The 27,942-nt window shown below is 49.9% G+C and overlaps 11 protein-coding genes across 11 annotated transcripts; 5 read left to right on the forward strand and 6 right to left on the reverse strand.

Moving 5' to 3' along the window:
- Positions 1-101: 101 nt before the first annotated feature.
- V1518DRAFT_11164 (uncharacterized protein) lies at positions 102-2,941 on the reverse strand. The gene is made up of 2 exons (XM_066900678.1): positions 1,331-2,941; positions 102-1,272 (listed from the first exon to the last, which is right to left on the reverse strand). Exons 1-2 carry the CDS (start codon positions 2,769-2,771, stop codon positions 257-259), a joined length of 2,457 nt encoding a protein of 818 aa, XP_066761835.1. The 5' UTR covers positions 2,772-2,941; the 3' UTR covers positions 102-256.
- A 1,931-nt stretch (positions 2,942-4,872) lies between these two features.
- Positions 4,873-6,702, forward strand: V1518DRAFT_408566 (ribonucleotide reductase). Its single transcript, XM_066902156.1, has 2 exons — positions 4,873-5,136; positions 5,205-6,702. The coding sequence occupies exons 1-2, from the start codon at positions 5,104-5,106 to the stop codon at positions 6,390-6,392; spliced, it is 1,221 nt and encodes a 406-aa protein (XP_066761836.1). The 5' UTR covers positions 4,873-5,103; the 3' UTR covers positions 6,393-6,702.
- Positions 6,703-7,163: 461 nt separating this feature from the next.
- Positions 7,164-8,311, reverse strand: V1518DRAFT_408569 (peptidyl-prolyl cis-trans isomerase pin4). The gene is made up of 6 exons (XM_066902157.1): positions 8,117-8,311; positions 7,951-8,034; positions 7,723-7,845; positions 7,602-7,655; positions 7,506-7,546; positions 7,164-7,444 (listed from the first exon to the last, which is right to left on the reverse strand). Exons 1-5 carry the CDS (start codon positions 8,210-8,212, stop codon positions 7,529-7,531), a joined length of 375 nt encoding a protein of 124 aa, XP_066761837.1. The 5' UTR covers positions 8,213-8,311; the 3' UTR covers positions 7,164-7,444; positions 7,506-7,528.
- Positions 8,312-8,357: 46 nt separating this feature from the next.
- On the reverse strand, positions 8,358-9,582 carry V1518DRAFT_408575 (Fip1 motif-domain-containing protein). Its single transcript, XM_066902158.1, has 5 exons — positions 9,402-9,582; positions 9,225-9,352; positions 9,058-9,166; positions 8,759-8,997; positions 8,358-8,700 (listed from the first exon to the last, which is right to left on the reverse strand). Exons 1-5 carry the CDS (start codon positions 9,466-9,468, stop codon positions 8,422-8,424), a joined length of 822 nt encoding a protein of 273 aa, XP_066761838.1. The 5' UTR covers positions 9,469-9,582; the 3' UTR covers positions 8,358-8,421.
- Positions 9,583-9,758: 176 nt separating this feature from the next.
- Positions 9,759-12,658, forward strand: V1518DRAFT_369476 (SIT4 phosphatase-associated protein-domain-containing protein; the record flags this gene model as incomplete). Its single annotated transcript, XM_066901276.1, has 3 exons — positions 9,759-10,303; positions 10,363-11,644; positions 11,696-12,658. 3 exons carry the CDS (start codon positions 9,759-9,761, stop codon positions 12,656-12,658), a joined length of 2,790 nt encoding a protein of 929 aa, XP_066761839.1.
- Positions 12,659-13,329: 671 nt separating this feature from the next.
- On the forward strand, positions 13,330-14,506 carry V1518DRAFT_408582 (FRG1-like family-domain-containing protein). The gene is made up of 4 exons (XM_066902159.1): positions 13,330-13,683; positions 13,743-14,092; positions 14,148-14,293; positions 14,352-14,506. The coding sequence occupies exons 1-4, from the start codon at positions 13,441-13,443 to the stop codon at positions 14,414-14,416; spliced, it is 804 nt and encodes a 267-aa protein (XP_066761840.1). The 5' UTR covers positions 13,330-13,440; the 3' UTR covers positions 14,417-14,506.
- A 107-nt stretch (positions 14,507-14,613) lies between these two features.
- On the reverse strand, positions 14,614-15,361 carry V1518DRAFT_408588 (40S ribosomal protein eS26; the record flags this gene model as incomplete). Its single annotated transcript, XM_066902160.1, has 4 exons — positions 15,110-15,361; positions 14,999-15,047; positions 14,767-14,936; positions 14,614-14,710 (listed from the first exon to the last, which is right to left on the reverse strand). Coding segments are annotated over exons 1-4 (321 nt in total), but the record flags the coding sequence as incomplete, so codon positions are not given.
- A 131-nt stretch (positions 15,362-15,492) lies between these two features.
- Positions 15,493-18,231, forward strand: V1518DRAFT_408590 (uncharacterized protein). Its single transcript, XM_066902161.1, has 4 exons — positions 15,493-15,584; positions 15,666-15,949; positions 16,015-16,888; positions 16,943-18,231. The coding sequence occupies exons 2-4, from the start codon at positions 15,764-15,766 to the stop codon at positions 17,863-17,865; spliced, it is 1,983 nt and encodes a 660-aa protein (XP_066761842.1). The 5' UTR covers positions 15,493-15,584; positions 15,666-15,763; the 3' UTR covers positions 17,866-18,231.
- On the forward strand, positions 18,232-22,089 carry V1518DRAFT_408592 (armadillo-type protein). Its single transcript, XM_066902162.1, has 4 exons — positions 18,232-18,627; positions 18,696-18,909; positions 18,965-21,307; positions 21,363-22,089. The coding sequence occupies exons 1-4, from the start codon at positions 18,445-18,447 to the stop codon at positions 21,797-21,799; spliced, it is 3,177 nt and encodes a 1,058-aa protein (XP_066761843.1). The 5' UTR covers positions 18,232-18,444; the 3' UTR covers positions 21,800-22,089.
- V1518DRAFT_379214 (fatty acid desaturase-domain-containing protein) lies at positions 21,842-24,102 on the reverse strand. Its single transcript, XM_066901631.1, has 2 exons — positions 23,836-24,102; positions 21,842-23,779 (listed from the first exon to the last, which is right to left on the reverse strand). The coding sequence occupies exons 1-2, from the start codon at positions 24,039-24,041 to the stop codon at positions 22,213-22,215; spliced, it is 1,773 nt and encodes a 590-aa protein (XP_066761844.1). The 5' UTR covers positions 24,042-24,102; the 3' UTR covers positions 21,842-22,212.
- Positions 24,103-24,117: 15 nt separating this feature from the next.
- On the reverse strand, positions 24,118-27,475 carry V1518DRAFT_408594 (uncharacterized protein). Its single transcript, XM_066902163.1, has one exon. The coding sequence runs from the start codon at positions 27,177-27,179 to the stop codon at positions 24,501-24,503; it is 2,679 nt and encodes an 892-aa protein (XP_066761845.1). The 5' UTR covers positions 27,180-27,475; the 3' UTR covers positions 24,118-24,500.
- Positions 27,476-27,942: the final 467 nt, after the last annotated feature.

The following is a 27,942-nucleotide window of genomic DNA, read 5'->3' on the forward strand; positions in this document are numbered from 1 at the left end:
CGCCCAAATTCAATAGAAACAAAACGAAACAAAACAGAAACTTGATGAGTTCGATAACAACCATAACTGAAGAAATATACAACAAAAGTTATGTACAAGGACCGGTTATACAGTAATCACAAGAACACAGAATAAAAACTAAAAACGCAGTCGCCTCACACCACCGGCCAAGTTAAAAAACGAACTCTCTATCTTGGCAGCATAAAATACAAACCAGATAAACAAAGAACGAACAAAGTGACGCTCTGGCAATCCATTACGCGCCATCGTCCACATTGCGAAGGAAGCCGGCGACACGGACCATGTCTACTTCAGCAGGATCACTTTGCACTGCCTGCACAAGCCCGGTTAGCAACGAATCAACATCTTCCTTCCGTACGTTCGTGCATTGTGCGACAACTGCACGGAATTTGTCTTCCAGATCCGAGGAGCGGTCGCGTAGAGATTCTGCAAGCGCGTGGAGGTTCATTTGGTTCCGCTTGTATGCTGATATCCGTGCGCGGAGAACGGGAATGGGAGGGAGTGGACCGATCACTTTGAGCGCTGAGAAGTCGACAGAAGTGGTAGTTGTGGTGTCGGCGGCCGTGAGTACCTTGCCATCCGGAGAGAACTTCGTTGTGCCGTTTACTGATTGCGGCTCTGCATCAATTACCGTAGCTCCCGTTGATTCCTCTGCGGGTTTGGCCGACTCCGCCTCGCCATTACTTTCGTTCGGGACGGCATTGTCAGAGCCTAGTTGTGAGCCGCGCAAATCTTCGATAATATCTAGTTTGAACACTCGATCCGCGTCGACCTCCCCGGTAACGTCATCGCTGTGACTATCGTCAATCATATCAAGGTCCGCCATCGTGACATCGCCGGCTTCGTCTACAATCATAGGATCGTCGACGCCGGACAATTCGTCATGACCTTCCTGTTGAGTTCCGCGTGTTGTTAATTTGTCAGTCTTGCCATTCCCACTGGTGGTTGATATACTGTTCGTACGTCGAGTCTTGCCACCGCCATCGCCGCTACCAATCTTGCCACTGCCTTCCGTGACAGAATGATAACGCTCTTCTTCTTCTTTGATTGCATTCTCCAGATTCCGATCGCGTTGATTCAAATCATTAATACGATTGACCATTTCTCGGAGTTTCTCAGCCCGCGTACGAGATGTGGCTAGCGTGATGGTGGCTTCGCGGAGCTGCATATGCATGTTGTCAAGCGCGACCTGTTTCGCCTGCAGCTCATCCTGGAAGTCCTTGTCTAGCAGCGATATCCGAGACGACATAGCTTTGCAAACCAAATTAGTACAGATATCATAGCGAAGCGATAAGTATATGTGACTTACAAGCAATAATATCTTTGCTCTTTTGTATAACCTCTGGGGGGACAGCAAACGCTCCCATTTGAACATGCATCGCCAATTGCGGAGGCTGTGATCCCTCAGCAACATCAAAACCAACGCCAAAATCCAACGGTCGCAAGCCGGCTCGATTTGGTATAGTAACATCAGCACCAACTTCAAGCAATTGCTGCACGATGCCTTTGTTTCCGACACGCGCAGCAATGTTTAGCGACGTGTCACCATTTTTATCCTGTGCGTTCACAACTTCAGCCATAAACCTGCTCAGACCGACACTGCGACGGGGCCCAGCTACCGAGCCGTGGCGTACGATCCATTCCAGTAGGCATTCCAAATAGTATCTGCTGGCAGATGCGCGTCCTAAGATGCCAGCCGTCAAGGATATATGATGAAGGACTGTCCTGCCTTGGTTATCTCGAAGAGGGATAGCCGGGTATAGAAGATCCAGCAATTGCGGGAAAGAAACTTGATCGAGGTTATTCGTGACCAAGACTGCACGGATTAGCGCGGTTTCGCCATTGTAATTTCCTCGCCGCGGGTCGGCGCCTCGATATACTAAATCGCGCGCAAGCTGAATTCGCGCAAGCGCGGCAGCCCAATGTAATGCAGCATGCCCGAGCTCATCGATCGCAACGTCGATTTCAATCTTCGGAGTAGAATAAGTATCCAATATGGACAGCTGCGACACGCCGCTTGTTTCGTTCGTCAAAAATATTTGTGTTAGGACTTCTCGTGATTGCTCGTAGTTTGGAATGGCATTTGCGTCCAAAGGCTCCAGCGTACGCTCCATATAATCACTCGTAGTTTCCATATCTCCTTTGGAGATATTATCCACGCATGGGCGCTTCCGTGGTGGGCCATCGTCATCATCATTACCAGGCTTATCGTCCCCGTCGTCATCGGCATCAGTTGCAGTCTCGCCGCTGAAAGACATCATCCGCTCCCGGGACACTGTAGAATCAATCGATGCCATGTTTCGAGCAGCAGACGCAGCAGACTGAGCAGCGCGACCCGAAACGTGCACGTTAAACACAGAATGGCTCAATGATTGATTCGCTCCTTGAGAAGTTACACTGTTCTGCGCCGACGCTACAGCGTACATCTGCTTTCGCCGTGCCGCCATGGCCTGCTCTTTGGTCGGAGTTTGTTCTGACTGTGGTGCCGCAGGATCGAAGTTCAATAGTGGCGCAAGTATGTCTTCAACGAAGTACTGTCTGCAGAATTTACGACCGCGATCAAAGGGAATCCAGGTGCCCTGATACTTTCCATAACCGCCCTGTACTTTCTCGTGCTCGCCGGTGTGGATCTCCTTCTCGAGAATCTTAGTTCGTCGGCCCTTATCCACGCCGCCGACCTTCAGAATTTGGGTTGCGTTAAGGTAAGAGTCCGACCGTCTGCGCATCACGGCGACGCCGTTCACCATCATCTCGTAGACCGGAATCCCAGAGTAGACGGCCTATAGATTATTAGCAGACCAGTTTATTGCATATTTTAACACACAGATTCGCATACTGTATATATGCTTTGAGACATCGTTCCAGTCGCAGCGAAGGAAGGAGGCGGTGGAGTTTCCTGCGACCGAGGAGTCGAAGTTATTGACTCTGGGACCGGGGCGCTAGCGACACCTTTCTCCTGAGAAGACGATAATTGAGAAAAAGTTGACGCAGAAGACTGGGATTGTGTGGAGTGCTGAAGTGGTGGCGGGGGTGCGCTGGTCATTTGCGGTGCTGCTTCAGAGGACGACGCGTGCGCTGCGCGCTGCTGCGAATGTTTCTGTTGCTGCTCCGGAGGCCGCTGCTGGTCTTGCTGCTGCAGTTCCTGTTGTTTCTTCTCAGATGCTGCCGGCACCGACGGCGGTGCGTAGGTCGCGACGGAGGACATGACGCAACGGACAAAGCCGGTGAGGTAATGGATTTGCAGGCAGGACGGGGCAAAGGCCAAAGAGAAGGCGCGGCGGGCGAAACCTGTGCAGCTAGCTGCAGGGCGCGCCTCCGCGCAGTCGCACCCAGAACTGCGGGGCCAGCCGCCACGAGAGCCCGCTCACAAGAGGCAGTCGGCGCGACACGCATTGTTTTAGTGAATGCTCCGTCCGATTCAAATCTGGTTGATTCCAGCAAACCAGCTCAAAGGATAGAAGTCCAAATGGTCGAAGTACCCGCAGCGTTGTCGGCGCGTGTGATGTGAAATTTGGATTAATTGGCGCGTAGCGCGCCTGCCCCCAGGATTAGAAGTCCCGCACTGCCCTACAGGCTAAGAGACTGTTCTGGGCGCACATGTGCTCCAGCGAATGACACGCGTAAGGCACACGTACGCTTGTTTTAGCTGGAGGATTATTCCTCGACGGCCGGATCGGAATCTGCAGGACCGCGCATCTCTTGTTCTGCAGAGCTAAGATGTCATGTCGTCATCTAACACTTCGGCCTCCTAGAAATACATATTTCTTAAAAGGCTTTGCCCGCAGATACACAATATGATCCGGCCTGCGAAGACTGTGACGCAGAAGTGCGCATGCATCATCTGGCGCGGCCGCGATCTCCAGAATGCACTGAGCGTATGCATGCTGTCGATGATATTCACGCGGCCAGGCCAGCTCGCTTGTACCGTATGGATGCACAACGCATATGTAAACTGCAAGCACAAGCGTAGTTACTGAGGATGGAGTGACAAATATAGCCCAATGCGCGGCTGTCGTCACGAAAATCTGGCTCTTGTCTGATTATATCATACCCAAGGAGCACAGCGGCCCCTAGGATGCAGGAGTGCGACAGGGCGACATCGTGACAATTACATCATGTCTGGCGACGGAAACAAATCGGCGAGATTGGGCCAGCCGCTTCTGGCTTGATTAAATAATGAGCGAGCGATGTCGGCCCCGGCAGATGGCACCGGGTATGTCGCGTCAGTCGCGTGCGCGCTGCGCAGTGACACCATGACTTTGAACTTGACGACCGAAGAGGCAGCGTGGCACGCAGTTAGATTTTTTATCAGATCATCAGTTAACAAGCCTTGGCACTGCTAAGCGTTTAATTCCTTAGTCTGGACAATAATGGCACTGGTCACGAATACCGAGTGATTCAGATAATCGGAAGGGGACATCATAGCGCGCGCGCAGGAATGCGGTGATCCAGCCCGACGCGTCGTTGATGCGCGCTTAGCACCGCCGTCGTGGTGCTCCGCAAGGGCTAGGCCTGGCGATTTGACAATTTTTTTTCAAAGAAGTAAAATCATTTGATATGTTGTGTACAGATGCTCTTCGATCTGTAGCGACAAAACGTTCTGAAACTCGAAACCACAGCGCGTGATGCTACGCGTGCGCGACGCGTCTGTTGCGCGTTAATGGCGCGGTCGTCGGCAGCAAAGTGTGGCGCAAGGTGGCTGAGTCCGCCGTTCTGGTCACGCAATTGGGCTGCGCCACACGGGGGATGTGAACGCCGCGGCACTTGCGGTCCCAATTAAGTGCGAGAACAACAACGAACACGCGAGCGCGCTGCGGCACGCGTGTGTGGAAGCCGAGACCCAAAATGGTGGCGCGTGTTCACGGACGCGTTCTGTCGTGTGCCCGCGGCGTATAAAGTGCCAAACGTGCCCGCCTCTGCTTTCGCGTTCTCTCTACCTAATCCTACATCTGCGCTACTTCTGCCTCTCCCCAATTCCCTCGAAAGCCTTCTTGCTTTCGTGATCTTTGTCTGCACGCTACTGTACGCATTCACGCCGCACCCGTCCAATTCCTCTTCCGCACCAGTTCTAGATCACTCGCCATGTCCACAGCTCAAGCTACACCTTCCAAGCAGGTTCGTTCTTCGCGTTGGGACTTCGCTTATGCTTTGCTCTGCTAATCATTGAAACTTTAATTTTTTAGGCTGCCGACGTTCTGTCCGACCTTTCCCTAGCATCCGCAAAGAAAAGTCTTGCCTCCCAGTTCAAGGATATCGCCGCGGAGAAAGAAGTCTCTGCGAAAGCGACCCCCCTTTCCGACGCAGAGAAGCTGTCGAAGGCCATGGACAACGAGACGGCCGCCGAGGCTATGAAGCGCGAGCGCAAGACTCTGCAGCTGCTCGAGAAGAAGGAGCCCCTCCTTATCGAAAACAAAAGCCGCTTTGTGCTTTTTCCGATTAAGTACCACGAGATCTGGCAGATGTATAAGAAGGCCGAGGCATCATTTTGGACTGCTGAGGAAATTGATCTTGGAAAGGATCTGCACGACTGGGAACATCAATTGACTGATGACGAGCGCTACTTCATCTCTCACGTTCTTGCTTTCTTTGCTGCCTCGGATGGCATTGTCAACGAGAACTTAGTAGAGCGATTCTCCAACGAAATTCAGATCCCCGAGGCGCGATGCTTTTACGGATTTCAAATCATGATCGAGAACATCCACTCTGAGACATACTCGCTCTTGATCGACACTTACATTAAGGACACAGCCGAGCGCGCTTACTTGTTCGATGCTATCGAGACGATCCCTTGCATCAAGAAGAAGGCTGACTGGGCTCTGCGATGGATCGCTGATAAGGAGTCCATCTTTGCCGAGCGACTAGTTGCCTTTGCTGCTGTCGAGGGTATTTTCTTTTCGGGATCTTTCGCCTCTATTTTCTGGCTCAAGAAGCGTGGTCTCATGCCTGGCCTTACCTTCTCTAACGAGCTCATTTCCCGTGACGAGGGTCTTCACACAGACTTTGCATGCGTGCTGTTCAGCCATCTTCAGCACCGCCCATCGCCTGCGACTGTTGAGAAGATCATCGTTGAGGCTGTGTTTATTGAGCAAGAATTCCTTACAGAGGCGCTGCCGTGTGCTCTACTGGGCATGAACTCCAAGCTCATGAAGCAGTACATCGAATTTGTGGCAGATCGTTTACTAATTGCTTTGGGTAACAAGAAGGTGTACAACTCTTCTAACCCCTTCGACTTCATGGAGAACATCTCGCTGTCGGGCAAGACGAATTTCTTCGAGAAGCGCGTTTCCGATTACCAAAAGGCCGGAGTTATGGCCCATGCCAACAAACAATCTAGTGGCACAGACGGCTTCAACCTGGACGAGGACTTTTAAATAGCTCGCATCGGATAGTTTGATCCAAATCTCCTTTCTGACTTTTCTGGATTCTTACAAATTCAGAACCTCTCCTTTCTTTTTTCGCTCGGTCTCTATGGGAATTGTGGTGTATATTACTGTTAAATTATTGAATGTGTGCTGCATGCGTGGGTTTATTAATGGGTACTCGAGTTTTGTTTTATCTATTTGCTGTTCATGTTAGAATTCTGCCGGCTTTACCGACCGACAGTAGTGTATATCATAGTTTATTTAAGATAATGGTTAAAGTAATCGAAATTACTTGTACTACGCTGCAGCACAGTGGTTGGTGGGTGAAGAGAGAAGCAGCTGGGATCTACGTGTTCTAACGTTCTTCACCAGTTCACGCGTTTGATGAGTTTTATTCCGATAGCAGCTCTACTGCTACACACCACTTCAGTTTTCAAGGCGGTCGCCGTATCTATACTGACAGGACAATGCCGGCAAAATATTTGTTTGGGGATTTGGCTACTTGTATTCTGTTCGTGCGGTCAGTGTCGCAACCGTTTGCAACCTCTATGCCTCAGCATGTGTGGCATCATTATCGTTTAGTTTTGTAAATATATTACGCTATTCGGATATTCTTTCATTCAAGTTGCAGTATTCGCATTATCTTAGGTGCTGCTCGACCTGATATACGATTCCGCCTTGTTTTCAACACTATACAATGGTATCAAGCTCGGTTCATGGCGTTTATTGCCGCGTCTGATATATCACCCGTTACGCGTATTTGGGAAATGAATGCGAAGGCTGATTTGAAGAATAATTCAGATGGTTATGGGATACTTAGAAAAACATTAGCTTGATAGGCATAGGTCGGTCTAACTAATCTTATTTGTCTCTTGCATGGCCAACCGACAGTAGTTACAAGCCAAACTATGAAATTGATAAACTTCAGCTACAGACGCGATCTCAGTCGCGGCGCGCGCAGAATACATTTCTCGCTGCTTGGACACACCGTGGCCATAGACTCAAAAAGCGCTGATGACGAAGAATCATCTGCGTCCGCTTCTAAACCCCGGCGTCCTGTTCTACCACCCGGTCAGCGTCGACTAGACGAGCAGAGCCAAATGAGACATAGAAGGAACATGCATCATCATAAATTAGGTTTATCATCATTTCCTTCCCTCGACCTGTGATAGGGTTAGTTTAATGAATGCTAGCACATTGTTAACAAGTGTCGCTTACCATAATGATATGGTATCCAAATCCTGATTTTATAGGGGGGTTTGTATATATCGGCTGATAATAAACATTGTTAGATTTATTGTGAGATAGTATAGAGAAAGTCATGTTGACGACGCTTTACCTTGTCCACTGTGCTGGGTTGAAGTGCATATGCAGCATCTTCAAACACGCGGGTGAGACTTCCTCGTGGCTTCCAGCCTAGATCGCCACCCTGCCTTGCCTTATCTTCAGAATATTCACGGGCCTGAAAGAATAATCAAACGTCAGCTCAAGTACGACTATACCGGGTAAAGTTGAACAGCGAAGATGTCCAAAATCCGATCTTGTCTGTTGACTCGCCCTCACATACCACGGCGTCAAATTTCTGGCCTTCCTGAATCTTTTCAATAGCTTCCATAGCTTTTGAATATTTCTCGCATAGTATATGTCGAACCTGTATCACAGCTAGTCACGCATTCAACTCCAGACTTGACGCGCACAGATCTGTACTGCCGCCATCCCCAAGAACCACTGACCTTGAGGACATTAGCCGGCTTCAACTTTGACTTCGAAGATGAGCCATCTCCAGCATCTCCTCCATTTGATCCCTTTGATTTATTTTTCGGCGCCATCGTAGATCTGTGGAATATCAATATGTTTGCGATCTTAAGGCGACAATCCTGGCGCAATAGGTTAACGCGCACCTGGAACTGCAGTCCGGGTGAACGTTCTGCGCCAGAAGCCGCTGACTTCGAAAGCCGTCAATAGTTATAACTTGCCACCAGAGCACAAGCTAACTCTACAATTTTGCATTGTACTATAAATATTGCTATAATAAGGCTTAATACCGATAATAACCCTGGTTCACCCCTATGTAAGAATTTCCTTGGTTTGAAAATCCGTTTCCGCCACCGGCACTACCTGATGCACTGCCTTGATTGTAGGGCGTTGCTTGCTGGCCATAGCTACTAGCAACACCCGCTGATGTTGCACCAGACTGACCATATGCAGAAGCTTGTTGTTGTGGATAGGCGCTTCCGAAAAAATCTGAAGGTGGCTGGGGCATATACGGTGATTGCATTTGCATCTGCTGTATTTGCTGCATTTGCTGCATCATATGCTAGATTATCGCATTATCAGTTTGATTCCTTAATTTAAATTGTTGCACTCCAACTTACTGCAGTGAGTTTGGCCGAGTCGTATTCATCGCGTAGTTTATCTTGCCGGAGACAGTACGTCGTCCACGAGAATTCATCGAATCCAAAGTTAAAGTAATCAGTGATATCGGCGCCCGGTTTCCGCCATGGCTTATCCTCAAATGAATCCAAGTCCATCTGTGTCAACGCAGTCCCATTTATTTCTGGAATTTTGTCCAGCTCAATGCCGACTGCAGGTTTCGCTTCGTCTTTCGGTCCATCTACTCGTCACGTATAAGTTAACGTCAAGCAGCTCTATGAAAGTGTCACTATCCACTTACCTGGCTTTGAATCGGTCAACTTTGACTGCTGTCCGGGCACTTTCATAGTTTTGCCGGCAGGGGTCTCGATCTCTTGTCCAGGCTTGGATTCGATGACGAACTCGATATCCTTGCCATAGAGTCAGTATGCAGATCTAGATGCGGTTACACAGCAAGCTGACACTAACCGAGTCTTCATCATCATCTTCGTCCTCTTCTGCATCGCGATCGTCTGCCTCAACAGCCGGCTGCTCAGCCGTGACTGGTGCGTTGGAAGATTCTGCTTCAGCCAAGTGCTCGTCCTTTGCATCAGGGTCTGGGAAGGTTAGTATGCAGGCACAATCTCGCATAGAATAAACACATACCATCAAGCTTCTGCTTCTTCGCCGACGTTCCGTAGAGAAACTCGTCATCTTCATCTTCCTCATACATATTGTCCTGTTTATTCTGCTGAATTCGTGTTGGAGAACTGCCGGTACACGTACATAGACGGGCTGTAGGACAGCAATGGTAGACCCGGGTCGAGGAGCTTCAAAATCTAGCGTAACAGGGGTTTGTACCATCAATGGGTCAGCTCTTTGCAGAGCCAGTGAGCGGGTCAGACTCGTAGCGTCGCACAGCGCTCTGACTTCACTTACTGCCTCGCCCGCAGTCCGCACGCATTATACACACACGAAGTGAACCCCCTCTACCGCTCCTTCCCCGCCGATAACTCCTTCACAATGGCGTTCTGGCGTGTTAGCGCAAACTTTGCGTCTCACAACGCTATCTCCGGCGTCAACAAGCTTCTCGAGAAGTCAGACTGTTCCCTGCAGGATCTCCTGGAGGAAGACGATCTCCTGCAGGAACTCCGCGAGCACAATGCGCACCTCATCGAGTTTCTTCGCAAGCCCGAGATTCTCAGGCAGATGCTATGCTACATTGCGAACATCGATATCGCAGATAAGTCTTCCCGTAAAAGCAGCACGTCTTCGGCATCCTCGTCATCGCAATCAGAGTCAGGAATGGAGGAAGAAGCAGTGGCCGTACCACCTCCACCGGCGGACACATCCACGACGGCTTCGGGCGGCTCTCCAAGCACGGGCTCCGATCAATTGAGTTTGTCGGACGACGATATGAAAGAACCATCCGAAGATGTGGCGCAGGAAGATTTGGGCAGAGATGAGGACCTTGATCGGGATATTGAGGAGGATCTAGGGCTTACTCGCATTGCTGCTTCTCCTGAAGTCGAGCCTACCGGCTCTTTCGACAACGAGAAGGCTTGGAGGTCAGTTGTTTTCGGTCTAGTTATATCCTATTGGTAGAGCTACTGATGGCGATATGTAGATACGCGAAGTTATCCGCCGAGGTCTTCGCATCTGAGATATGGTCCATATATGAGACTGTCATGCGCGAGACCGAGCTTCTTGACGAGTTTTGGACTTTCCTCGACAAGCCTGCACCTCTTGACCCGGTTTATGCGGGCTACTTCACTAAGACCAACGAGCAGTTGCTTGAACGGAAGAGCGAGCAGATGATCAAGTTCCTAAAGACTCAGCCAAACCTGGTCACGCGATTCATGCGACACATCGATACACCTTCGATTATCGATCTCCTTCTCAAGATTCTCTGCACGGATAAGATGGATAACCCTACTGGCATAATCGAATACTTCCAATCACTTAAATTGATCCCCAGTCTTATCGGCTTCTTGTCTTCTGAGACCCCGTCTAATACTCAATCCGCTGCTGGAGATTTCTTGAAAGCACTGATCACTATCTCTGCTAACGCAAGCAACGATTTTACCTCAATTGGTCCGAACGAATTAACCCGAGAACTTGTTAGCCCGGAGATAATGATCCAGCTTGCCGATCAAATGGTCGCGTCAGGTGGTAATGCACTTGCCACAGCGGTAGGTGTCATTATCGAGCTAATACGCAAAAATAACTCGGACTACGACACTATCCCGATGATGTCAATGGACCTGGAGTCGAACCCACCTCTCCCGCGTGATCCGGTGTATCTAGGATATCTCCTCAAGATTCTTTCACAAAACATCCCGCGATTTCAGCAACTGCTTACGAAACCGAGAGATGTTCGTCTGTTAACATCGTTTGGAGATATTGAACCTCTGGGATTCGAACGATTCAAGATTTGTGAATTGGTCGCAGAGCTTTTGCACTGCAGCAACATGGGTCTCTTGAACGATCCACAAGGCGAGTCGGTCGCTATGGAGAGAGATGCACTGCGAAAGCAAGCTAGAGCTGCACAGCAAGAGAACGAAGGCAGCAATTTCAGCACCAATGGTGATACGCCGAGCGGCTATGGTCGAAGCGACAATGGCATCAACGACATAGACTCATCACTAAACGACCTCTCTGTGGGTGAATCCATGTCGCCGTCAGAGTCTCGCGGGTGGTGGGGTCTTGGCAAGAAGAAAGCTTCATTGCCAAGTCCACAAAACATCATCAGATCGTCCACACCTACGATCGAGGAAACAGCTGAACCAGACGAGCTAGAGGAAGAAGGCGAAAAGGTCGGGCACGATGAAACCATGGAAGATGAGAGTGAGCCAATTAAGGAAGAGCACGAGCACGTAGCTGCTCCTTCTGAGGACGCTACTAAGGTAGTTCCCGCCGCCTCTATGGAAACGGCATCTTCACCATCAACCTCGCCCGAGCCAGAACTTACTGAAAGCGAGCTGCCAACAGAGGCCAATGCTCCCGACGTTGCAGCTACGGCTGATGCACCTGAGGAATCCAACATGGATGACTTTATTGAGAACGAGAACGATTTGGTTGTGGGCGATTTCTTGAAGTATCAACTCATAAAGTATCGAGTTGTGACCACGATTATCGAGCACTTTTTCCGGTTTCCGTGGAATAATTTTCTTCACAATGTTGTTTTCGACATCATTCAACAAATATTTAATGGCCCGTTCGATCGAGGGTATAACCGGTACCTTGCTATTGAACTGTTCAAGACGGATCACATCTGTGATCAAATTATCGAAGGCACTAAGAAGTCTGCGGAATATGAAGCTGAGACTCGCATGCGTCTCGGATATATGGGCCATTTGACTCTAATTTCAGAAGAGATTGTCAAATTCCGACAGCGATATCCACCGCAGTCGTTATCTCCGGCAATCGTTGAGAACACTGTCAATAACGAAAATTGGATGCACTATGTGAATGAAACTTTAATGGAGATTCGCATCAAAGATAATTCTATTCTTGGAGGTCCGCGGCCAAGCTCGGAGATGTCTCATCACTCTCATCTTTTGTTGACCATGGGAGATCAGGGCAATGACATGGGTGACGATGATGACGGCGAAATTGCAGCTGAATACTCAAACGATCATATGAACATGGATAGTCGGGACGATGAAGACGACGGTGACGATGACGACTCCGGCGGAAGGTTAGGACTTGGCCAGAATAACGATCAATGGTCGCGATACATGTCTCAGCAAATGACGCCTGACAGATTTGGATCTTCTGACGAGGATGACGAGGACGAAGATGTTCAAGAGGCCGACGACAAGGTGGATATGAACCAGTCGCGATCTCCACCGGATGATGATGATTACGCCGATGACGATCTTGGCGGTGGACTTGCTCGAACTAGTTCCCATGAACTATAGTCGCTCCATCCAGCGTTTTTGATCGGAAGTACATAAAGCATTTTGAAATTATTAATTCGAGCCACTTGGTGTGGAACAGCCTTATTCCACGAGCGTCGTATAGCGGATAGGCAAGTAGTCTAATCCTGGAAGAATTCGCTTTGTGTTTACAATCTGCATTGGGTATTTGTCTCTATTGACCTGATTTGTTTTGATTTATGGGTCATGGATTCGAGATTGCTTACCGCTCGTTATCGCCATTTAGTGCTCAGCTAGTTGCGCTTTTCTTTATTTTTGCTGTGATGTTGCTTTTGGCTACTGATTTCAATCATTGAACATCCTCATTCTAGTGTTATTGTGATTGCGCTGTTGGCACTTTTCTCTCCGTGCTTTGTATAGTATTTCCACGCACAGCTATCTGGAGTGCTTTGTTTTTATTTGCTTGTACGACAAAGTGGATTACGCTATTGATATCATTCATATTAACGATCGATGTCTATTTTCATATTATGTTTGTGCGGTGCAAATTTGTGTTCAATTCCTTTGTAACTAACAAACTGGCAACAGTAACTTAATTTCTTGGTTTTATGGGTAGGAAGATCTTCGGAAGAGAAGTTGTATATACTAAAATATTTCCGGACCACTGCATATTTTATGATAAATAGAAGGTAATATATAACCATCTAACTTACGCTAATTAGTGACCCGGCTGTAATGTTTCGTGGCGATGGCGCGCGACCTTGCTGCTGAATATTGCTTAGGGTTGCGAGCAGCTCTGCCACACATAGGCAACAGACACGCGCATGATCTGGAAGACCAGCAGCAAAATGGTATCTAAGCTCACATTTAAAAACGACAAGCGTAAAAAGCGCAAGCGAGAGCACGGATCTAACGTGGACACTAGTTCGGAACGTAAAAAGATTGCGAGTTCTGCAAATGTGTCCGGACCGGAGGTAGACCAAGAAGGGGAGGTAGACCAAGAGGGGGAGGGATGGGTGACCGCGGAGATACCTGAGGACTTGAATGGACCGTGCATGCTGATATTGGTAAGTTAATACTTACTGCTGTTTTAATGGGCGAGAAGTGTTACTAACTCTTTACACAGAATGATCCGCCAACGGTATGCGTCTCTAGCGATGCAGCCGGGAAGATGTTTCCAGCAAAGATTACCGCCCTGGATCCCCAGTCCGTAAAACAAGTTTTTGTACTGGGTCGAATAGTCCAGTCAGAAGGGTTTACTTTGAAGTCATACCTTGGGAAATACGTGTCAGTTTCGAAGTATGGTACCTGCGAAGCAACTGCCGAGGCCATCGGCCCTGACGAGCGGGTTGACATACAGCGAAGTCAAGACAACAAAGGCTGGACGATTAAAAGCTCATGGAAAAAATATCTCTTATTGAGCGACGAGGATATTCGGTGGGACTCTGAGGAAGTTGGAGTCAAAGAGACTGTTATGTGCGAGATATTTTGTTTGTACTTCTTCATAGCTACGGAGTCTAACACATTCTAGGATACGAGTTCAAGCCAAGTACAGAAACCGACCAAAAGAAACGGCCGACAACGAGAAACGGATGATTCACAGGCGAGAGTTAGAAGAGATGGTAGGCACAACGTTGTCGCCTGAAGATGTCAAGCAGCTGAAAGCCGCGTTCAAGAGTACGTACAATCTTGGGTAGTGGTTCATGACTGTAGCTGACTAACTAATCACCATTAGATGGTCGAATCAACGAAGCTATTATTGAAACAAAGGAAAAGCTACGATCTGATCATAGATGTTGAAGCGGTGTAGTCGGCCATAATACTCTGTGCTGTACATACCTAATTACAGTAATTGACGCTGCCTGCGCCTAATCAACCACTATAATGCATAATGATCCGTCAGATGAAAAAATTTCATGCCCAGACGTCAAATCAATTGATACTTGACTACATTTATTTGTACAAAAGTCCTTACATGACCAATCCAGAAGCTCTTCGAGAGATCTCGAAATTCCGCAGAAACTTTTATGACCCTGAAAAAATTTAAGCAAACGCAGTTCGTGCAGCGGCCTGGGGAGTAATCTTCTTGCCGTCCTGTACAAAGAATTAGTATTGATCGTAAGAGTAAGAATGGTTTAATCAAGACGTACTCTATTGTAGCGAACACGAACAGGAGGAGTGCGAATGCGACGGCCCTCACGGGAACGAACACGGACGACCTTGCTGTGAATCGCGCAAGAAACGCAGTAGTGCAGCTTCAAATAGAGCTTAGGCAGAGCATATTCCGTGTAGACAGACGCATCAGAAATATCGCGGATAGCTAAAGCACAATCTGTCAGTAAACCGAAACCAGCCAGATTATCTCTAATAGCTAGCACATACCAGCACTCTCAACGATGTTTCGGATGGTGAATCTCTTTATGCTCTTGTCCTATAATGCAAAACAATAGTTAGACCTTCAGCTTACGTATATCGATTGAAAGTTCAGCTTACCTTAGGAGTGCAGCGAGCACAGTTAGAGCATCGAACAAACTTGACGTGTCCACGCCCCTTCTTGTTACGTCCATTCGATTGGCGCTTCTTCGGCATGTTGGGCTATGAGGTCGAGACACTGGAGTGGCGAGGTCCTGGTGGTAGGAAAGGAGTGGTGTTGGACGCAGTCGAGCTCGGCGAGCAGTGACCTCCGGGAGCTTGTGCAAGTCTTGCGCCGCAAAAAACACCAGTCACGCTCAGCCCATAGCCCTAGCTTCTTCTTAAGCCCTAGACGCTGAGACCATCTACTTTGAGTTCGGCTTCAAGAACTTTCATCTAAACTCTAAGCGACTTGCTCGCATCGTCCAGAGGGGTTTGTTCCTTTGTTTACATTACCAGTCACTCGGTGAACAAGCCTGCGTGTTTCTGCCACCGTGGCGCATACCTTTGCTTTGCTAAAGAGCAAAGAACCCTTAAAATTTTCTATTCTTGACTGGTGAGTGTTGTCCGAATCTTGGCTGATGCTCTGGATGATACGAGATCCGACAAGGGAACTGACTGCTGTTGTGTCTGCCAGGGACAGTTTAAGTGAAATTCCACGTTGCGGAATTTACATTTTCTGAGCTCAGCCAAAGCTATCAGGTCTACCTTATCACATCGATTAGACATCCCTAAATGTCTGCCACTCGCCTTCCGCAACCTGGATCGGCCAGGAGGCAGCCGATTGCGAATGGCGCTGTTCCATCTTCCAGCATACCGTTGCCTTCGACACCCGGATCCGTGATAGGACAGGACTTGGATCTTGCATCACCGTCGGCGGCTATGAGTGATTCCAGAAAGCGGCAAGTTCGTCGGGACGAGGTGAATAATCAGCTGTGGTGTGGGGTGTGATAAACAAGAATGTGTGTGGACTAATCGTAGCCCAGGCAATTCGTCGCAAGAACGAGAGCGATCTGAACAAGAAGAAGGTTGCTCCTGGACAAAAACGCCAAGTTCGTCGACCACCGCCTGGAACTGTTCTTGCGCTTCGGCCGAGTCCTGCGCTGCAGATCAAACCAAATATTACTGTCGCGGAAGCCGCTCAGCTTATGTCAGCGAAGCGAGAAAACTGCGCTCTCGTTACTGATGATGACGATCGCATTGCAGGGATCTTGACCGCAAAGGATCTGGCCTTCCGTGTGGTCGGAGCTGGCGTTGACGCCAGAGATATTACAATTGATCAGATTATGACGCGGAATCCGCTGTGCGCTAGAACCGACACGTCGGCAACGGATGCCCTCGACCTAATGGTTCGCAAGGGCTTCCGACACTTACCAGTAATGGACGAGAATCAAGATATCTCAGGTGTTCTCGATATTACAAAATGTTTTCATGAGGCTATGGAGAAATTGGAACGAGCATATCAGTCTTCGCGAAAACTCTACGACGCACTGGAAGGCGTCCAATCGGAGTTGGGGGCCTCTCAGCCGGCCCAGATCATTCAGTACGTGGAGGCGCTTAGAACCAAGATGTCCGGTCCAAATTTGGAGAGTGTTCTCGATGGCAACCCCCCTACGTTTGTTAATATTAAGACTTCGGTTCGAGAAGCGGCTCAGCTCATGAAGGAAAATCATACAACTGCGGTGCTCGTCACCGATAAAAATGCAATTTCTGGTATCTTCACGAGCAAGGACGTTGTGCTTCGTGTGATTGCTGCCGGTTTAGATCCGTCGCGATGCAGTGTCGTACGAGTGATGACTCCGCATCCTGACTTTGCTCCTAAGGAAATGAGTATTCAGGCCGCGCTCAGAAAGATGCATGGTGGGTGTAATCCAGTTGGTTGTATATCGTGGCTGAAGTTCTAACATGCAACAGATGGCCATTACTTAAATCTTCCCGTTATGGGAGATGACTCCGAAATTGTTGGCATGGTTGACGTTCTCAAGCTGACATATGCCACTCTCGAGCAAATAAACTCTATGCAGACGTCCGAGAGCGAGGGCCCTGCTTGGAACAAGTTCTGGCTGTCATTGGACAATGATGCGGAGTCTATTCATTCGGACCATTTGAGTAGTCACCGTGCTGGTACTCCTTATTCCGACTACCCTCCGCCGTCGTCTCCACCGGGAATACTTCCTTCAGAATCCGCTTACGCTGCTGAACTAGGGCCAGGCGATTCTGCATCGCATTATGCCCCTGACGAGTCCACAATCGCGGGGGGTCCGTCCGTACTTTCTGATGGTGTAGTTTCGTTCAAGTTTAAGGCTCCAAGTGGTAAAGTGCACCGACTACAGCTTCCTATTGGAGAAGGATTTTTGTCTCTTCGAGATGGTATTGAAGCTAAACTTGGCGTTGAAGTTGAAAGTATCGGCGGTGCTGGCGAATATGACGACGACGGTGCCCTTAGGGTCCCTGGATTTGCCGTCAGTTATCTTGACGATGAAGGTGATGCAATCGTGTTAACTTCGGATATGGACCTCATAGAGGCCATCCAGTTTGCCAGGAAGGCTGGTCTAACTAAGGTGGATTTGTTTGTTCACCATCCGGATGAGTCAGTCGTGGTAACCACTGCGGTTCCGGAAGTTCCAGCTCAGACCGCTATTCCGCTGACAGTCGATGACGACCAGGATCATGAGGAGGGTTCCATATCTCGCCAGACTCGAGATTCTCCTGTGAATATACATCTACAGAAGGAGGCTATCCCTGGTATTCCAAACGAATTACTACTTCCTGGCGCTTTGGTGACCCTTGCAGCATCTATTGTTGCTGTCTTTGCTTTGAGCAGGCTGACAAGATAAGTTGGCATTCTGCAACTGCAAATGCTGCTTGGTTTAATAATGACATCTTGTTATGGTATGAAGACGCGTAATAATACAAATGTTATTGATGGTTTGGACAATTGGAGCGACGTATGTACGGGTCGAGTGATTAAGGTGTTGGGTGCTGCGCGCGAGATGTATGCCACGTGAAAGGTGACGTAGTGTTTGGGAGAAACAAGTTTGGCGGTCTGGTTTGGACACTACTAGCCCCTTAAATATGAATCCAAGATTTGCGAATTCATTTTCTTTGTAGAAGATTCAATTTGTGATTGAAGACTATTTTATATTTTTGAGGCGTTGAAATATACTTTTATTCAGTAGAGGTTTCTTGAATTGCAACGAGGTGGGGTTTTGTTGGTCTAGTAGTGAACGGAGACAGGTAATAGTGCGCACGAGGAAGGCCGGGAAATAAATTTTAGACGCGGCGGTACGCGTCGGCAGCAAATCTCTTGGATTAGTAGACGTGAAGATCAACTTGCGTTTGTGCTCCACTGGTCATTAATCTGCGATTTATTTTTGGACGCTCTACACATCTTTGTTTCATAAAGCGATCGAATAATGTCGAGTCTTCCGGCAGACGCAACCGCCGCTTTGTTGGTGCTCCTCCAGGCCTTGACCTCGGCAGACAACAATACACGTTCAAATGCCGAGACCAGTCTCAACAACGAATGGATCGGTCAGCGTCTGGACATGCTACTGCTTGGCCTGGCAGAGCAGACCCTTGCGAACCCGGATCAAACGGTGCGTTTGAATTAGACCGAGACGATAGTCTCGTTGTGTTTGCACTTACATTGCTAAACATCTTCTAGATGCGATCATTTTCTGCGGTATTGTTTAGAAGAATTGCATCAAAGCAACCACAAGACAGCGATACTCTTGCGAGCCGTCTTATCGATAAGCTCTCTCCTGAAGTTCGGACAACGATTAAAGGCATCTTTTTGCAGGCGCTTGCAAACGAGCAAGTGAATGACGTCCGTCACAAAATATGTGATACTATTTCCGAGCTTACGATTGGAGCGACCGGTATGCTCTCTCATATATTTTATACAGGTAGTGTATGCTGACTTAATTATTCTAGAGCAATGGCCGGAGCTGCTCTCGGTTCTCTTTGAAGCGACGAAAGCCACCGCGCCAGGTCTGCGCGAGGCAGCGTTCAGAATATTCGCTGCTTCTCCACAAATAATTAGTAAAGAGCATCTTCCTGGTGTTAATGCTGTGTTTGGAGTGGCATTGCAAGATGCGGACGTGCATGTTCGGATAAGCGCCATTGTTGCATACGCTGCGCTGTTCGAGACACTGCCAAAGTCGTCCTGGAAGACCATTCAAGACCTGCTTCCGGCTTTGTTAAACGTTCTACCACCGCTAAATACCGTCGAGACCTCTGAAGAATTGACTAGCGCGCTGTCCCCGCTGATCGATCTGGCGACTTTGGCACCAAAGCTCTTCCGCCCGATGTTCAAGACGATTGTTGACTTTTGCATTTCCGTTATCAAGAACAAGGAGATGGATTCAATGACCAGGCAGACTGGATTAGAACTACTAACGACTTTCGCGGACGAATCTCCGGGAATGTGCAAGAAGGAGCCGACGTATGCGACATCAATGGTACATCAATTGTTAGCTTTGATGACCGAAGTCGGAGAAGATGACGACGAACAGGCTACGTCATGGCGAGAGGATGAGGATTTAGATTCTGATGATGCTGATTCGACTCATGTTGCGGCTCGTCAAAGCTTGGATCGGATAGCCGTCAAGCTTGGTGGTAGCATTCTTCTTCCTCCGCTCTTTCAATGGCTTCCTGGAATGATCGCTTCCGCCAACTGGCAAGAACGTCATGCGGCGCTTATGGCAATTTCTGCTTTCGCTGAAGGCTGCAGAGATGTTATGATCACTGAACTATCAAATGTCTTGACTATGGTTCTCCCGAGATTGCAGGATCCTCATCCCCGGGTTCAATGGGCGGCATGCAACGCGGTGGGACAGATGAGTACAGATTTTTCTCCGGAGCTTCAACAGAACTTTGGCGCGAGAGTATTGCCTGCTCTTATTCAGGTTCTAGAGTCGAGCGAACCGCGCGTACAGGCCCACGGGGCTGCTGCTCTAGTTAATTTCTGCGAGGAAGCGAACAAGGACACACTTGAGCCTTACTTAGATGATCTACTTAACCATCTTATGGTTCTGTTACAAAGCCCGAAGAAATACGTTCAAGAGCAGGTGCTTACGACGATCGCAATTGTTGCTGATGCCGCAGAATCCAAGTTCATCAAATACTACGATGCAATGATGCCGATATTATTTCAGGTTCTCCAATCCGATGCGGGCAAAGAATACCGGGTGCTAAGAGCGAAATGCATTGAGTGCTCCTCGCTGATTGCTCTGGCTGTTGGTAAAGAGAAGTTTGCGCCACTCTCGCAGCAACTCATTCATACATACGCGGCCATTCAGGAGAGTATCACTGAGCCGGATGATCCCGCAGCGTCATATCTCATTCAGGCCTGGGCTCGTATATGCCGGGTAATGGGACCGGATTTCCTGCCGTATCTTTCGGGAGTCATGCGGCCGTTGCTCGAAGTTGGCAAAACTAAGCCGGAGATGCAGATTATCGAAGACGCGCAGGATGTTGACGCGTTTGATCAGGACGATTGGGATGTTGTTCCGGTCCAGGGCAAGCATGTCGGCATTCGAACAAGTCTCCTAGAAGAGAAGAACACCGCTATCGAACTCCTTAGTGTGTATGCAGCGGAACTTGGCGCCGGATTCGAACCGTACGTTGGTGAAGTCCTGCATGAAATTGTGCTTCCTTCGATCAGCTTTTTCTTCCACGACGGCGTGCGGAGTGCCGCCGCGCAGTGCATTCCACACTTGCTGACTGCAGTCAAGGAAAGCGGGCCAGCCAACACTTCAAAGCTTGCTGAATACTGGCGCGAGATCGTGACAAAGTTGCTGGATGCGCTGGCCATCGAACCGTTTGTGGAGATGCTCACATGCTTTTACACCTCTCTATATCAGAGCATCGAGACCATTGGCGAAAATTGTTTGACGCAAGACGACATGGACAAGTTCATACAGTCAATCGTCGCAAATGTAGGGGACTACATGACACGTGTTGCGGCGCGCGCAGGTCAAGAAGACGAGTACGAAGACGAAGATGCGAAGGATGCGGAAGAGGCTGTGGACGACGAGATGGTGAGCGAGATTAATAAGGCGATACATGCTGTTTTCCACGCGCAGCGGATATCTTTCCTGTCAACATTCGAGAAGTTATTTGAGACGCTATCGCAAATGTCGGCGCGGCCTGAAGTGGACTGCAGAGGATTCTCGTTGTGTGCATATGATGATATGATCGAGTTCTGCGGTCCGGATGCGTGGCGCTATCGAGATTTGTATATGCAACCATTAACTGTCGCGGTGTCTGATCCGAGTAAGTTCTCTCTTGATAGAGCAGAAGAGGAAATTAAGAGCTAACTTCGTTACAGGTGCAAGCATGAGACAAGCTGCTACGTATGGCTTCGGTGTCATGGCTCAATTCGGAGGTGCCGAATTTTCAGAGACCGTGGCTTCAATCCTGCCGGCACTCTTTCAAGTGACCGTCATCTCCGATGCCCGGAGTGACGAGAACATCTACGCAACTGAAAACGCGTCGTCTGCAATTGCCAAGATTCTACGCTTCAACCATACTAGCGTCTCCAACATGGACGAAGCTCTCGAGGCGTGGGTGCACACCCTGCCGATCGTCAATGACGAAGAAGCGGCGACATACGCGTACTCCTTCTTGGTTGACCTTATCGAATTGCAACATCCATGTGTTCAGAAGAACGCGGCGTTCATCGTGGATAGCGTGAAGAAGGCGCTCGATGCGAATGCGATTCAAGGAGCGACTGCCGAGCGCGTCAAGCGTGCGGTGAATCTATGAGGGAGGATAAATTTGCATTTTGTGTCAAGTTAATGCGGTCTTGCGTTGTGTTAGAATATGCACTCCAATCTGATGTCGAAGGTGGACGGACGAAGATTCACGGTGTCATCTATATGATATTTTGGAGAAGGGAGCAAGACGCTTATGGTGAATTTCCAAGTCAATGATAGCTGTAATTAGTTGGATGAGTTAGTCCAATTGTAAAGAGTATGATGTCACCGTATAATATTAGCATTTCTGAGAACATTTAGTTCGCTATGTAACGAAACACTGCAACTTGACTTCTCTAAGTTGATCGTTTGGAGATTCTTCCCGAATTATACACCACACAAGAAGTAACTTTGGCCTCATGCGCAACTCCAAACACCGCTGTCTATATCTAGACGCAAAAATTATAGAAAGAAAAAGTATCTCTACATCTCAACTCGTCCGGAGACGGCAACCTCCTGTGCGATGTGGCTAGAGCAATCCGCCATGATCGATGCTTGTTTCCCGATGTCGGCCAGGCGACTAATGACTTCCTTGTTTCCGTCGACGAATCCATAAATACAATACTGGACATCAACTTCCTTGCAGAACTCGATGACATGCGCCTGCGCGTCGCGCAAGTTATGGCGCGGCAGCCGCGGGAACAGGTGATGCACAGCCTGGAACTGCAGACCGCCATGGAAGAAATCAAGCCAAGTAGGACAATCCACGTCCATGGTGGTGCGGAGCATCTTTTGGGCAAAGGACTCGCCGGCGCCGAGATCAGCGGTAGACATTGCAAAGTGGGATAGTGTGATCTGGACGTGCAATGGCATCGTCACGATATGGGAGATCATGATATACACGAAGCGGACACGGTTTGAAGGGAGGGTCTGGTACACGAGTTTATAGCCAAACCAGTACCAAAAGACAATCATGCCGAGGATCTCGTAGTATCTGAACCACGCGGCCTTGCCGTGGCGCGGGCCCAGCCCTCGGATGAGGTATTCCCACGACAGGCGGTATAGGTTGAATCTGCCGAAGCAGAGGATGGGGTAGTACATGTAGTTCTGGATCGGAATCAGCATGTGCGCAAAGGCGTCATACTGGAGGACGCGTTCATAGTATGTTGAGAACACATTGCCAAAGAGCTTGGTGGAAACGGCGAAAAAAGGCAGGTGCTGGATATCGGGGTCGTGAATCGGATCGTTCGTGACGACATGATGAACGTTGTGATTGCGCTTCCACCAGCCAACACTCAAACCACCAACGTAATCCGCGATGAATCCGCCGATGAGATTATCGATCAAGAAATTGTGCGTGATGGCATAGTGTGCCGAATCGTGCACTGTAAATGTGAGCTGGTGCCACAGCACGCCCAAGAAAAACGCCGAGGTGCAATACCACTTTATCCGCAAAAACATGTACGCGAGGAGTCCAAACAGGAAGTACCGCACGCATTCACGCCCATAGCCCCAGTATGTGCACTGGAAATACCCACCCTCCTGAAGCCGCGCCTCAAGCTCGCGATACTTCTGTGTGATATATGCCTGCGTCTCATGGTCGACAGTAGGATAACGCGCAACGTCCATTTCGTAGGCCTTTTGCTCGTACTCTGCGAGTAGTTCTGCGGCCTCGGGGAGCTCGCGACGTTGTGGTGCCACGACGACTTTCTCAAGCGGTTTCTTTGTCTTTTTCGTCGCTGTCATCTTTGCAGCGTTGTATTCATTGCAGGGTGCCGCTATTCGTCGAGCAGTTGCCATCTTTGCTTGCTCAGCGCTGGTAGTGAAACCGGCTGCCTCTTCATCTGACGATGATGCGATACTGGCCTCTGACGACGCCAACGACGACGAATAACTGCCCACGCTGATCGCCTCGTCGTCGACTGGAGTCTCCGTCCCAATGGACCTAAACTTGCCGCCCTGAATTGGAGGTACAAAGTTGACCCATGGACCTAATACTCGGCCAATTTGGTACTTGCGCACTTGCGCCTTGGTTTCCTCACAATGATAGCTATCGCCGCGAGTCGCATTAGATTTGCCAAAATAAAGATAAATCAAACAACATACGCATTGATTTCGTCAGTGGCATCACGTCCGACCATGTGGAACACAACCTTCTCTCCGCCAGGATGTTTAGGAAGCCAGGAGTCGACACGCAGTACGCGGTTCTCATAAATGATGATCGACTTGCCGTCCGCAATCATCGCTTCCACGGTCCTGCGAGACAATATCTGATCCGATAACTTCATGCTCGTTAAACTTGCGCTGCGCATGATCTTAATAACAGGCTAACGAAGTCGAACGTGGTGTTGTGGCCGAGGACAGTTTGCTGGCATGTAGGGAGGACTGTGGCTCTGCTGGTGCAGCCAAAAATCACGGATATTAAGGTTTGCATCTCAGACCTGATCACACGGTGTTCGTCGGCCTGAAATTTGAGGAGGCTATTTATGACTAGTGTTTCACGACATCTGAGCATTCTAGTTGCTATTATGTAGATCTGAACGCAATTAGTTAACCTGCCATTAAGATCGGTCACTCAAGCTGTGCGGTAAGCCCCCGTTGCGCATGGCACGCTTGCACGGGCCCGACGCGCGAACATCTTTGTGACCTGTCCCAACTACTTCCTGAGGTTGAATCGGTGGACGATCAAAATCCGACACGGGATTTTCAATTCTCAATTATATACAGTACAGCAAAGCGCATTTGTTTCCTCTTGTTTGTCGTAAAAATCATTATAACTTGGAAGTAGATGAGCCAGTGCCGTCTTCAAGTTCCGCAGCCGCAGCGGATATGGCGACGACGTTGCGCTCAACGACAGTGGTCTGGAAAATGATCTTCTCGCCGTTGTCGACCTTCCACATCTCAACCTTGAGAGTCTCGCCGGGGAATACATGACCCGCAAATCTGACCTTGATGTTTTTGAACGGGCCAAAGTTCTCAAAGATCTGCTTTCCGGAGATTCCGAACGTGCACAGGCCATGGAGAATTGGCCTCGGGAATTTGCCGACGGCAGCAAACTCGGGGTCGATATGCAGTGGGTTGAAGTCGCCAGATAGACGGTATATTGCGGCCTGGTCATCCGAAGTCTTGACGGTCTTGACGAGATCGGGGGCTCGCTTGGGCGGGATATTGGCCGCAGTGGCAGCACCGCGATCTGCCCCTTTGCTGGGACCACCGAAGCCACCGGATCCTCTGATGAAAATCGTAGATTCATTGTGGAAGATAATCTTTCCGGTGCTTGAGTCAAAAGTGTCGAACGCAGTCACGACAACACCGGCCTTACCCTTGTCCAAGACTTCCAGCACCCGAGGCTTCGATATCAGCTCTGCCTCCGGAGCCAAAGGCCATTGACGGATCTCGAGGTACTGCTCGCCGTGTAGAAGCATCATCGGGCTGAAATTCGGAACCAGGTCGCTCATGTCTATCGCGCTCTGTCCGCCAAAGTAAGGGACGACACCGAAAGTGGGCACCACAGTGAAGTCATCGGCGCCCTCAAACACGTACTTCAGATCCTTAGCGGTAGCACCGACGCCGAGATTGTAGAGAATCAGGTCCTTCGTGTCGTACTTGAATTTGTGCTCCGGGAAAACCTTGTCGGTGTAAGACCCGGACTTGTTTGTAGCGTTCTGGAATATGGCTTCCATACTCTCTTGGGCAGTCTGGGGATTCGTTGCGCGGCCATCATCGAAATCTGTGATCTCGTTCCACTTTTCACTGATTGTCTCGGGAAGCAACTTTCTGTCGACAGGGAATCCTATACCACCCGTGCGCTGCCATCGCGTCTGGCCGATCCAGCCGGAACCGATCTCGAAGCACGATCCAGTTGCGGGTGCCTTGTCGGAGCATAGCAAGACTGTGAGCGGAGCAACGTAGTCGGGCTTGAATGCCTGAACAAGCTCCTCGGGCAGAATAGTGCGCGTCATATTTGTGCCGGCATTGGGAGCAATGGCATTTGCGATGATGTTGTTCTTCGCTCCCTCGAGAGCAAGTGTCTTTGTGAAGCCAAGAATGCCGCACTTCGCAGTCGCATAGTTGGCCTGGCCAAAGTTGCCATAGATCCCAGATGTCGAGGTAGTGTTGAGAATGCGGCCGTACTTTTGCTTGAGAAAGTGCGGCCATGCGGCCTTCGTCATCTTGTAAGTGCCACGTAAGTGCACCGCGAGAACGAGGTTCCATTGGTCGTCAGTCATGCCGGCAAACGACTTATCGCGAAGAATTCCGGCATTGTTAACGATAACGTGAATTGCTCCAAAGCTCTCGAGAGCGGTCTTGACAACGGCGTCGCCATCCTCCACCGAGTGGTTGTCGGTAACGGCGGTGCCGGCTCCGTATAGCTTGTTGATCTCGTCTGCGGTTCCGTTGGGGTTGCCGACATCGTTGATAACGAGCTTTGCGCCGTACTTGGCAAAGAGCAGAGCGTAGGCACGACCAAGACCACCGCCAGAGCCGGTGACGATGACTACCTTGTCCTTCATGTTCACATCGATCGAGCCCTGCTGATTAGGAGCAAGACCTTGAGTAGCCTCCAGTAAAGCAACAAAATCATTGGGCCCATCGGGATGCTGAGGCGGCGAGGACTTGAAGTCGCCGATCTCGTTCCAGCGCGCGAGAATGGCACGGGGAGTGAAGCTGCTGTCAGTCTTAAACACTATGCCATTGCTGCGTTCCCATCGGAGTTTCGAAACAAAGCCCGCGCCGGCTTCAAAAATACCGCCTGTGTCACTCGTGTCTTCATGAGCCAGATATGCAACAAGAGGAACAATCCATTCCGGCTTGAGGAGCTTGAGAAGGTCCTCAGTCATGATGGTTTCCGTCATTCGGCTGGCAGCGATTGGCGCGATGACATTTGCAAGAATGTTGTATTTCCCACCTTCCTTTGCGAGACTCTCGGTAAATCCAACAAGGCCGAGCTTTGCGGAGGAGTAATTCGCCTGGCCGAAGGAGCCGTAGAGACCCGCAGCAGAGGCGGTATTGATGATGCGGCCAAACTTCTGCTTCCGGAAGTACGGCCAGGCGGCCTTGGTGGTCTTGTAAGCGCCTGTGACGTGGACAGTCTGAATGAGGTCCCAGTCCTGGTCTTTCATGTTCTTGAAAGACACGTCGCGGAGAATGCCTGCATTATTGATGAGGATGTGAACGGAGCCGAAGGCCTTGACTGCGGTCTCGATGATCTTGTCGCCGAATTCAACAGAATCGTAATTGGCAACGGCTTTGCCACCAGCATTGACGATCTCGTCGACGACGACATCGGCAGCTTTGGAAGAATGTCCTTCGCCTTTGAAGCTAGAGCCGAGATCATTGACGACAACGTTGGCGCCGCGTGAGGCGAAGAAGAGACAGTACTGCTTGCCGATGCCGCCACCGGCGCCAGTGACGACGATGGTCTTGCCGTCAAAGCGAAGCTCGGACATTGGGGGTATGTGCTGGGAAGAAGCCTCAAGAAGGGGCGCGTGTAGAGCGGGGTGTTGTTGCGATCGAGGCGCGACACGAGAATTATACTCCAGGATCTGAAAGGCTGTGAGCGGGGTGGAGGGACGTCTGCGAGATGTACGCAGTCTTGTTAAGTTCCTCGGTCCAGAAACTGTGTTAGAAGGAGGGCAAACGAAGACGTTGCTGTGCGCACCAAGACGCGGGGAAAATGGCAGATGCGTCGAGCGGAGACTGAAGTGTGGGGTCGTGGGCCGGGCGTTCACAGGACAAGCCGAGGATCTCCGCAGCGCGGCTACTCTGGGTGCCAGTGTGCAGGAGCCTACGCTGCCTGTGTACCGGACTGACGATACCAGAACAATTGCGGTGACGTAAGGCGGGGCAGAACGTGCGCGTCCGCGAAGTCACTGCAGTGCGTGCGCGAGATTGCGCCGTCACGGGTCCGGACGGCGCGCCCTGCGTGTCGTCACCTGCGCTCGCAACGCCAGGCCTACCGCGGAAGGATTTGCGGGGCCCGTGTCGGCGGTGGGTGCCGGCGCCATTGCCACATGGAGCCATACCGGAACCGGCTTGTTTTCGCGCAAAGCGGCGAACAGCGCGGAGCCAGTACTGGGCGGCAAGGGCCCCGTGACAGCCAACCGCTTCTTCTGTGCGCTGCGAGAGCTTCGACCGCGGCTGCTCGTTTTTGGCAAACCTAACTGCTACTGCTCCTCGTCGCGCTTCTCGACCGACCCTCCCGCGCCCGCT

This window comes from Limtongia smithiae (genome assembly GCF_038497785.1).
Source record: "Limtongia smithiae strain NRRL Y-17922 unplaced genomic scaffold V1518scaffold_1, whole genome shotgun sequence".
NCBI lineage: Eukaryota > Fungi > Ascomycota > Lipomycetes > Lipomycetales > Lipomycetaceae > Limtongia > Limtongia smithiae.

What these genes read in the sequence shown, in the direction of transcription:
- V1518DRAFT_408594 (XM_066902163.1), bottom strand. Translation starts at nt 27,179, where the DNA reads ATGTCCGAGCTTCGCTTTGACGGCAAGACCATCGTCGTCACTGGCGCC.
- V1518DRAFT_408582 (XM_066902159.1), top strand. Translation starts at nt 13,441, where the DNA reads ATGATCTGGAAGACCAGCAGCAAAATGGTATCTAAGCTCACATTTAAA. An exon ending in GACCGTGCATGCTGATATTG is followed by an intron (nt 13,684 to 13,742) that starts GTAAGTTAATAC and finishes CTCTTTACACAG; the next exon opens with AATGATCCGCCAACGGTATG. An exon ending in GCTGAAAGCCGCGTTCAAGA is followed by an intron (nt 14,294 to 14,351) that starts GTACGTACAATC and finishes AATCACCATTAG; the next exon opens with ATGGTCGAATCAACGAAGCT.
- V1518DRAFT_379214 (XM_066901631.1), bottom strand. Translation starts at nt 24,041, where the DNA reads ATGCGCAGCGCAAGTTTAACGAGCATGAAGTTATCGGATCAGATATTG. An exon ending in GCCACTGACGAAATCAATGC is followed by an intron (nt 23,780 to 23,835) that starts GTATGTTGTTTG and finishes TCGCGGCGATAG; the next exon opens with CTATCATTGTGAGGAAACCA.
- V1518DRAFT_408592 (XM_066902162.1), top strand. Translation starts at nt 18,445, where the DNA reads ATGTCGAGTCTTCCGGCAGACGCAACCGCCGCTTTGTTGGTGCTCCTC. An exon ending in TTGCGAACCCGGATCAAACG is followed by an intron (nt 18,628 to 18,695) that starts GTGCGTTTGAAT and finishes AACATCTTCTAG; the next exon opens with ATGCGATCATTTTCTGCGGT. An exon ending in GCTTACGATTGGAGCGACCG is followed by an intron (nt 18,910 to 18,964) that starts GTATGCTCTCTC and finishes TAATTATTCTAG; the next exon opens with AGCAATGGCCGGAGCTGCTC.
- V1518DRAFT_408575 (XM_066902158.1), bottom strand. Translation starts at nt 9,468, where the DNA reads ATGTATGAGGAAGATGAAGATGACGAGTTTCTCTACGGAACGTCGGCG. An exon ending in GAAGAAGCAGAAGCTTGATG is followed by an intron (nt 9,353 to 9,401) that starts GTATGTGTTTAT and finishes TAACCTTCCCAG; the next exon opens with ACCCTGATGCAAAGGACGAG. An exon ending in ACTCGGCCAAACTCACTGCA is followed by an intron (nt 8,701 to 8,758) that starts GTAAGTTGGAGT and finishes GCGATAATCTAG; the next exon opens with CATATGATGCAGCAAATGCA.
- V1518DRAFT_408590 (XM_066902161.1), top strand. Translation starts at nt 15,764, where the DNA reads ATGTCTGCCACTCGCCTTCCGCAACCTGGATCGGCCAGGAGGCAGCCG. An exon ending in GGCAAGTTCGTCGGGACGAG is followed by an intron (nt 15,950 to 16,014) that starts GTGAATAATCAG and finishes ATCGTAGCCCAG; the next exon opens with GCAATTCGTCGCAAGAACGA. An exon ending in CGCGCTCAGAAAGATGCATG is followed by an intron (nt 16,889 to 16,942) that starts GTGGGTGTAATC and finishes AACATGCAACAG; the next exon opens with ATGGCCATTACTTAAATCTT.
- V1518DRAFT_408569 (XM_066902157.1), bottom strand. Translation starts at nt 8,212, where the DNA reads ATGGCGCCGAAAAATAAATCAAAGGGATCAAATGGAGGAGATGCTGGA. An exon ending in GCCAGAAATTTGACGCCGTG is followed by an intron (nt 7,846 to 7,950) that starts GTATGTGAGGGC and finishes TTATTCTTTCAG; the next exon opens with GCCCGTGAATATTCTGAAGA. An exon ending in AACCCAGCACAGTGGACAAG is followed by an intron (nt 7,656 to 7,722) that starts GTAAAGCGTCGT and finishes GTTTATTATCAG; the next exon opens with CCGATATATACAAACCCCCC.
- V1518DRAFT_11164 (XM_066900678.1), bottom strand. Translation starts at nt 2,771, where the DNA reads ATGATGGTGAACGGCGTCGCCGTGATGCGCAGACGGTCGGACTCTTAC. An exon ending in GAGCAAAGATATTATTGCTT is followed by an intron (nt 1,273 to 1,330) that starts GTAAGTCACATA and finishes TGGTTTGCAAAG; the next exon opens with CTATGTCGTCTCGGATATCG.
- V1518DRAFT_408566 (XM_066902156.1), top strand. Translation starts at nt 5,104, where the DNA reads ATGTCCACAGCTCAAGCTACACCTTCCAAGCAG. An exon ending in AAGCTACACCTTCCAAGCAG is followed by an intron (nt 5,137 to 5,204) that starts GTTCGTTCTTCG and finishes TTAATTTTTTAG; the next exon opens with GCTGCCGACGTTCTGTCCGA.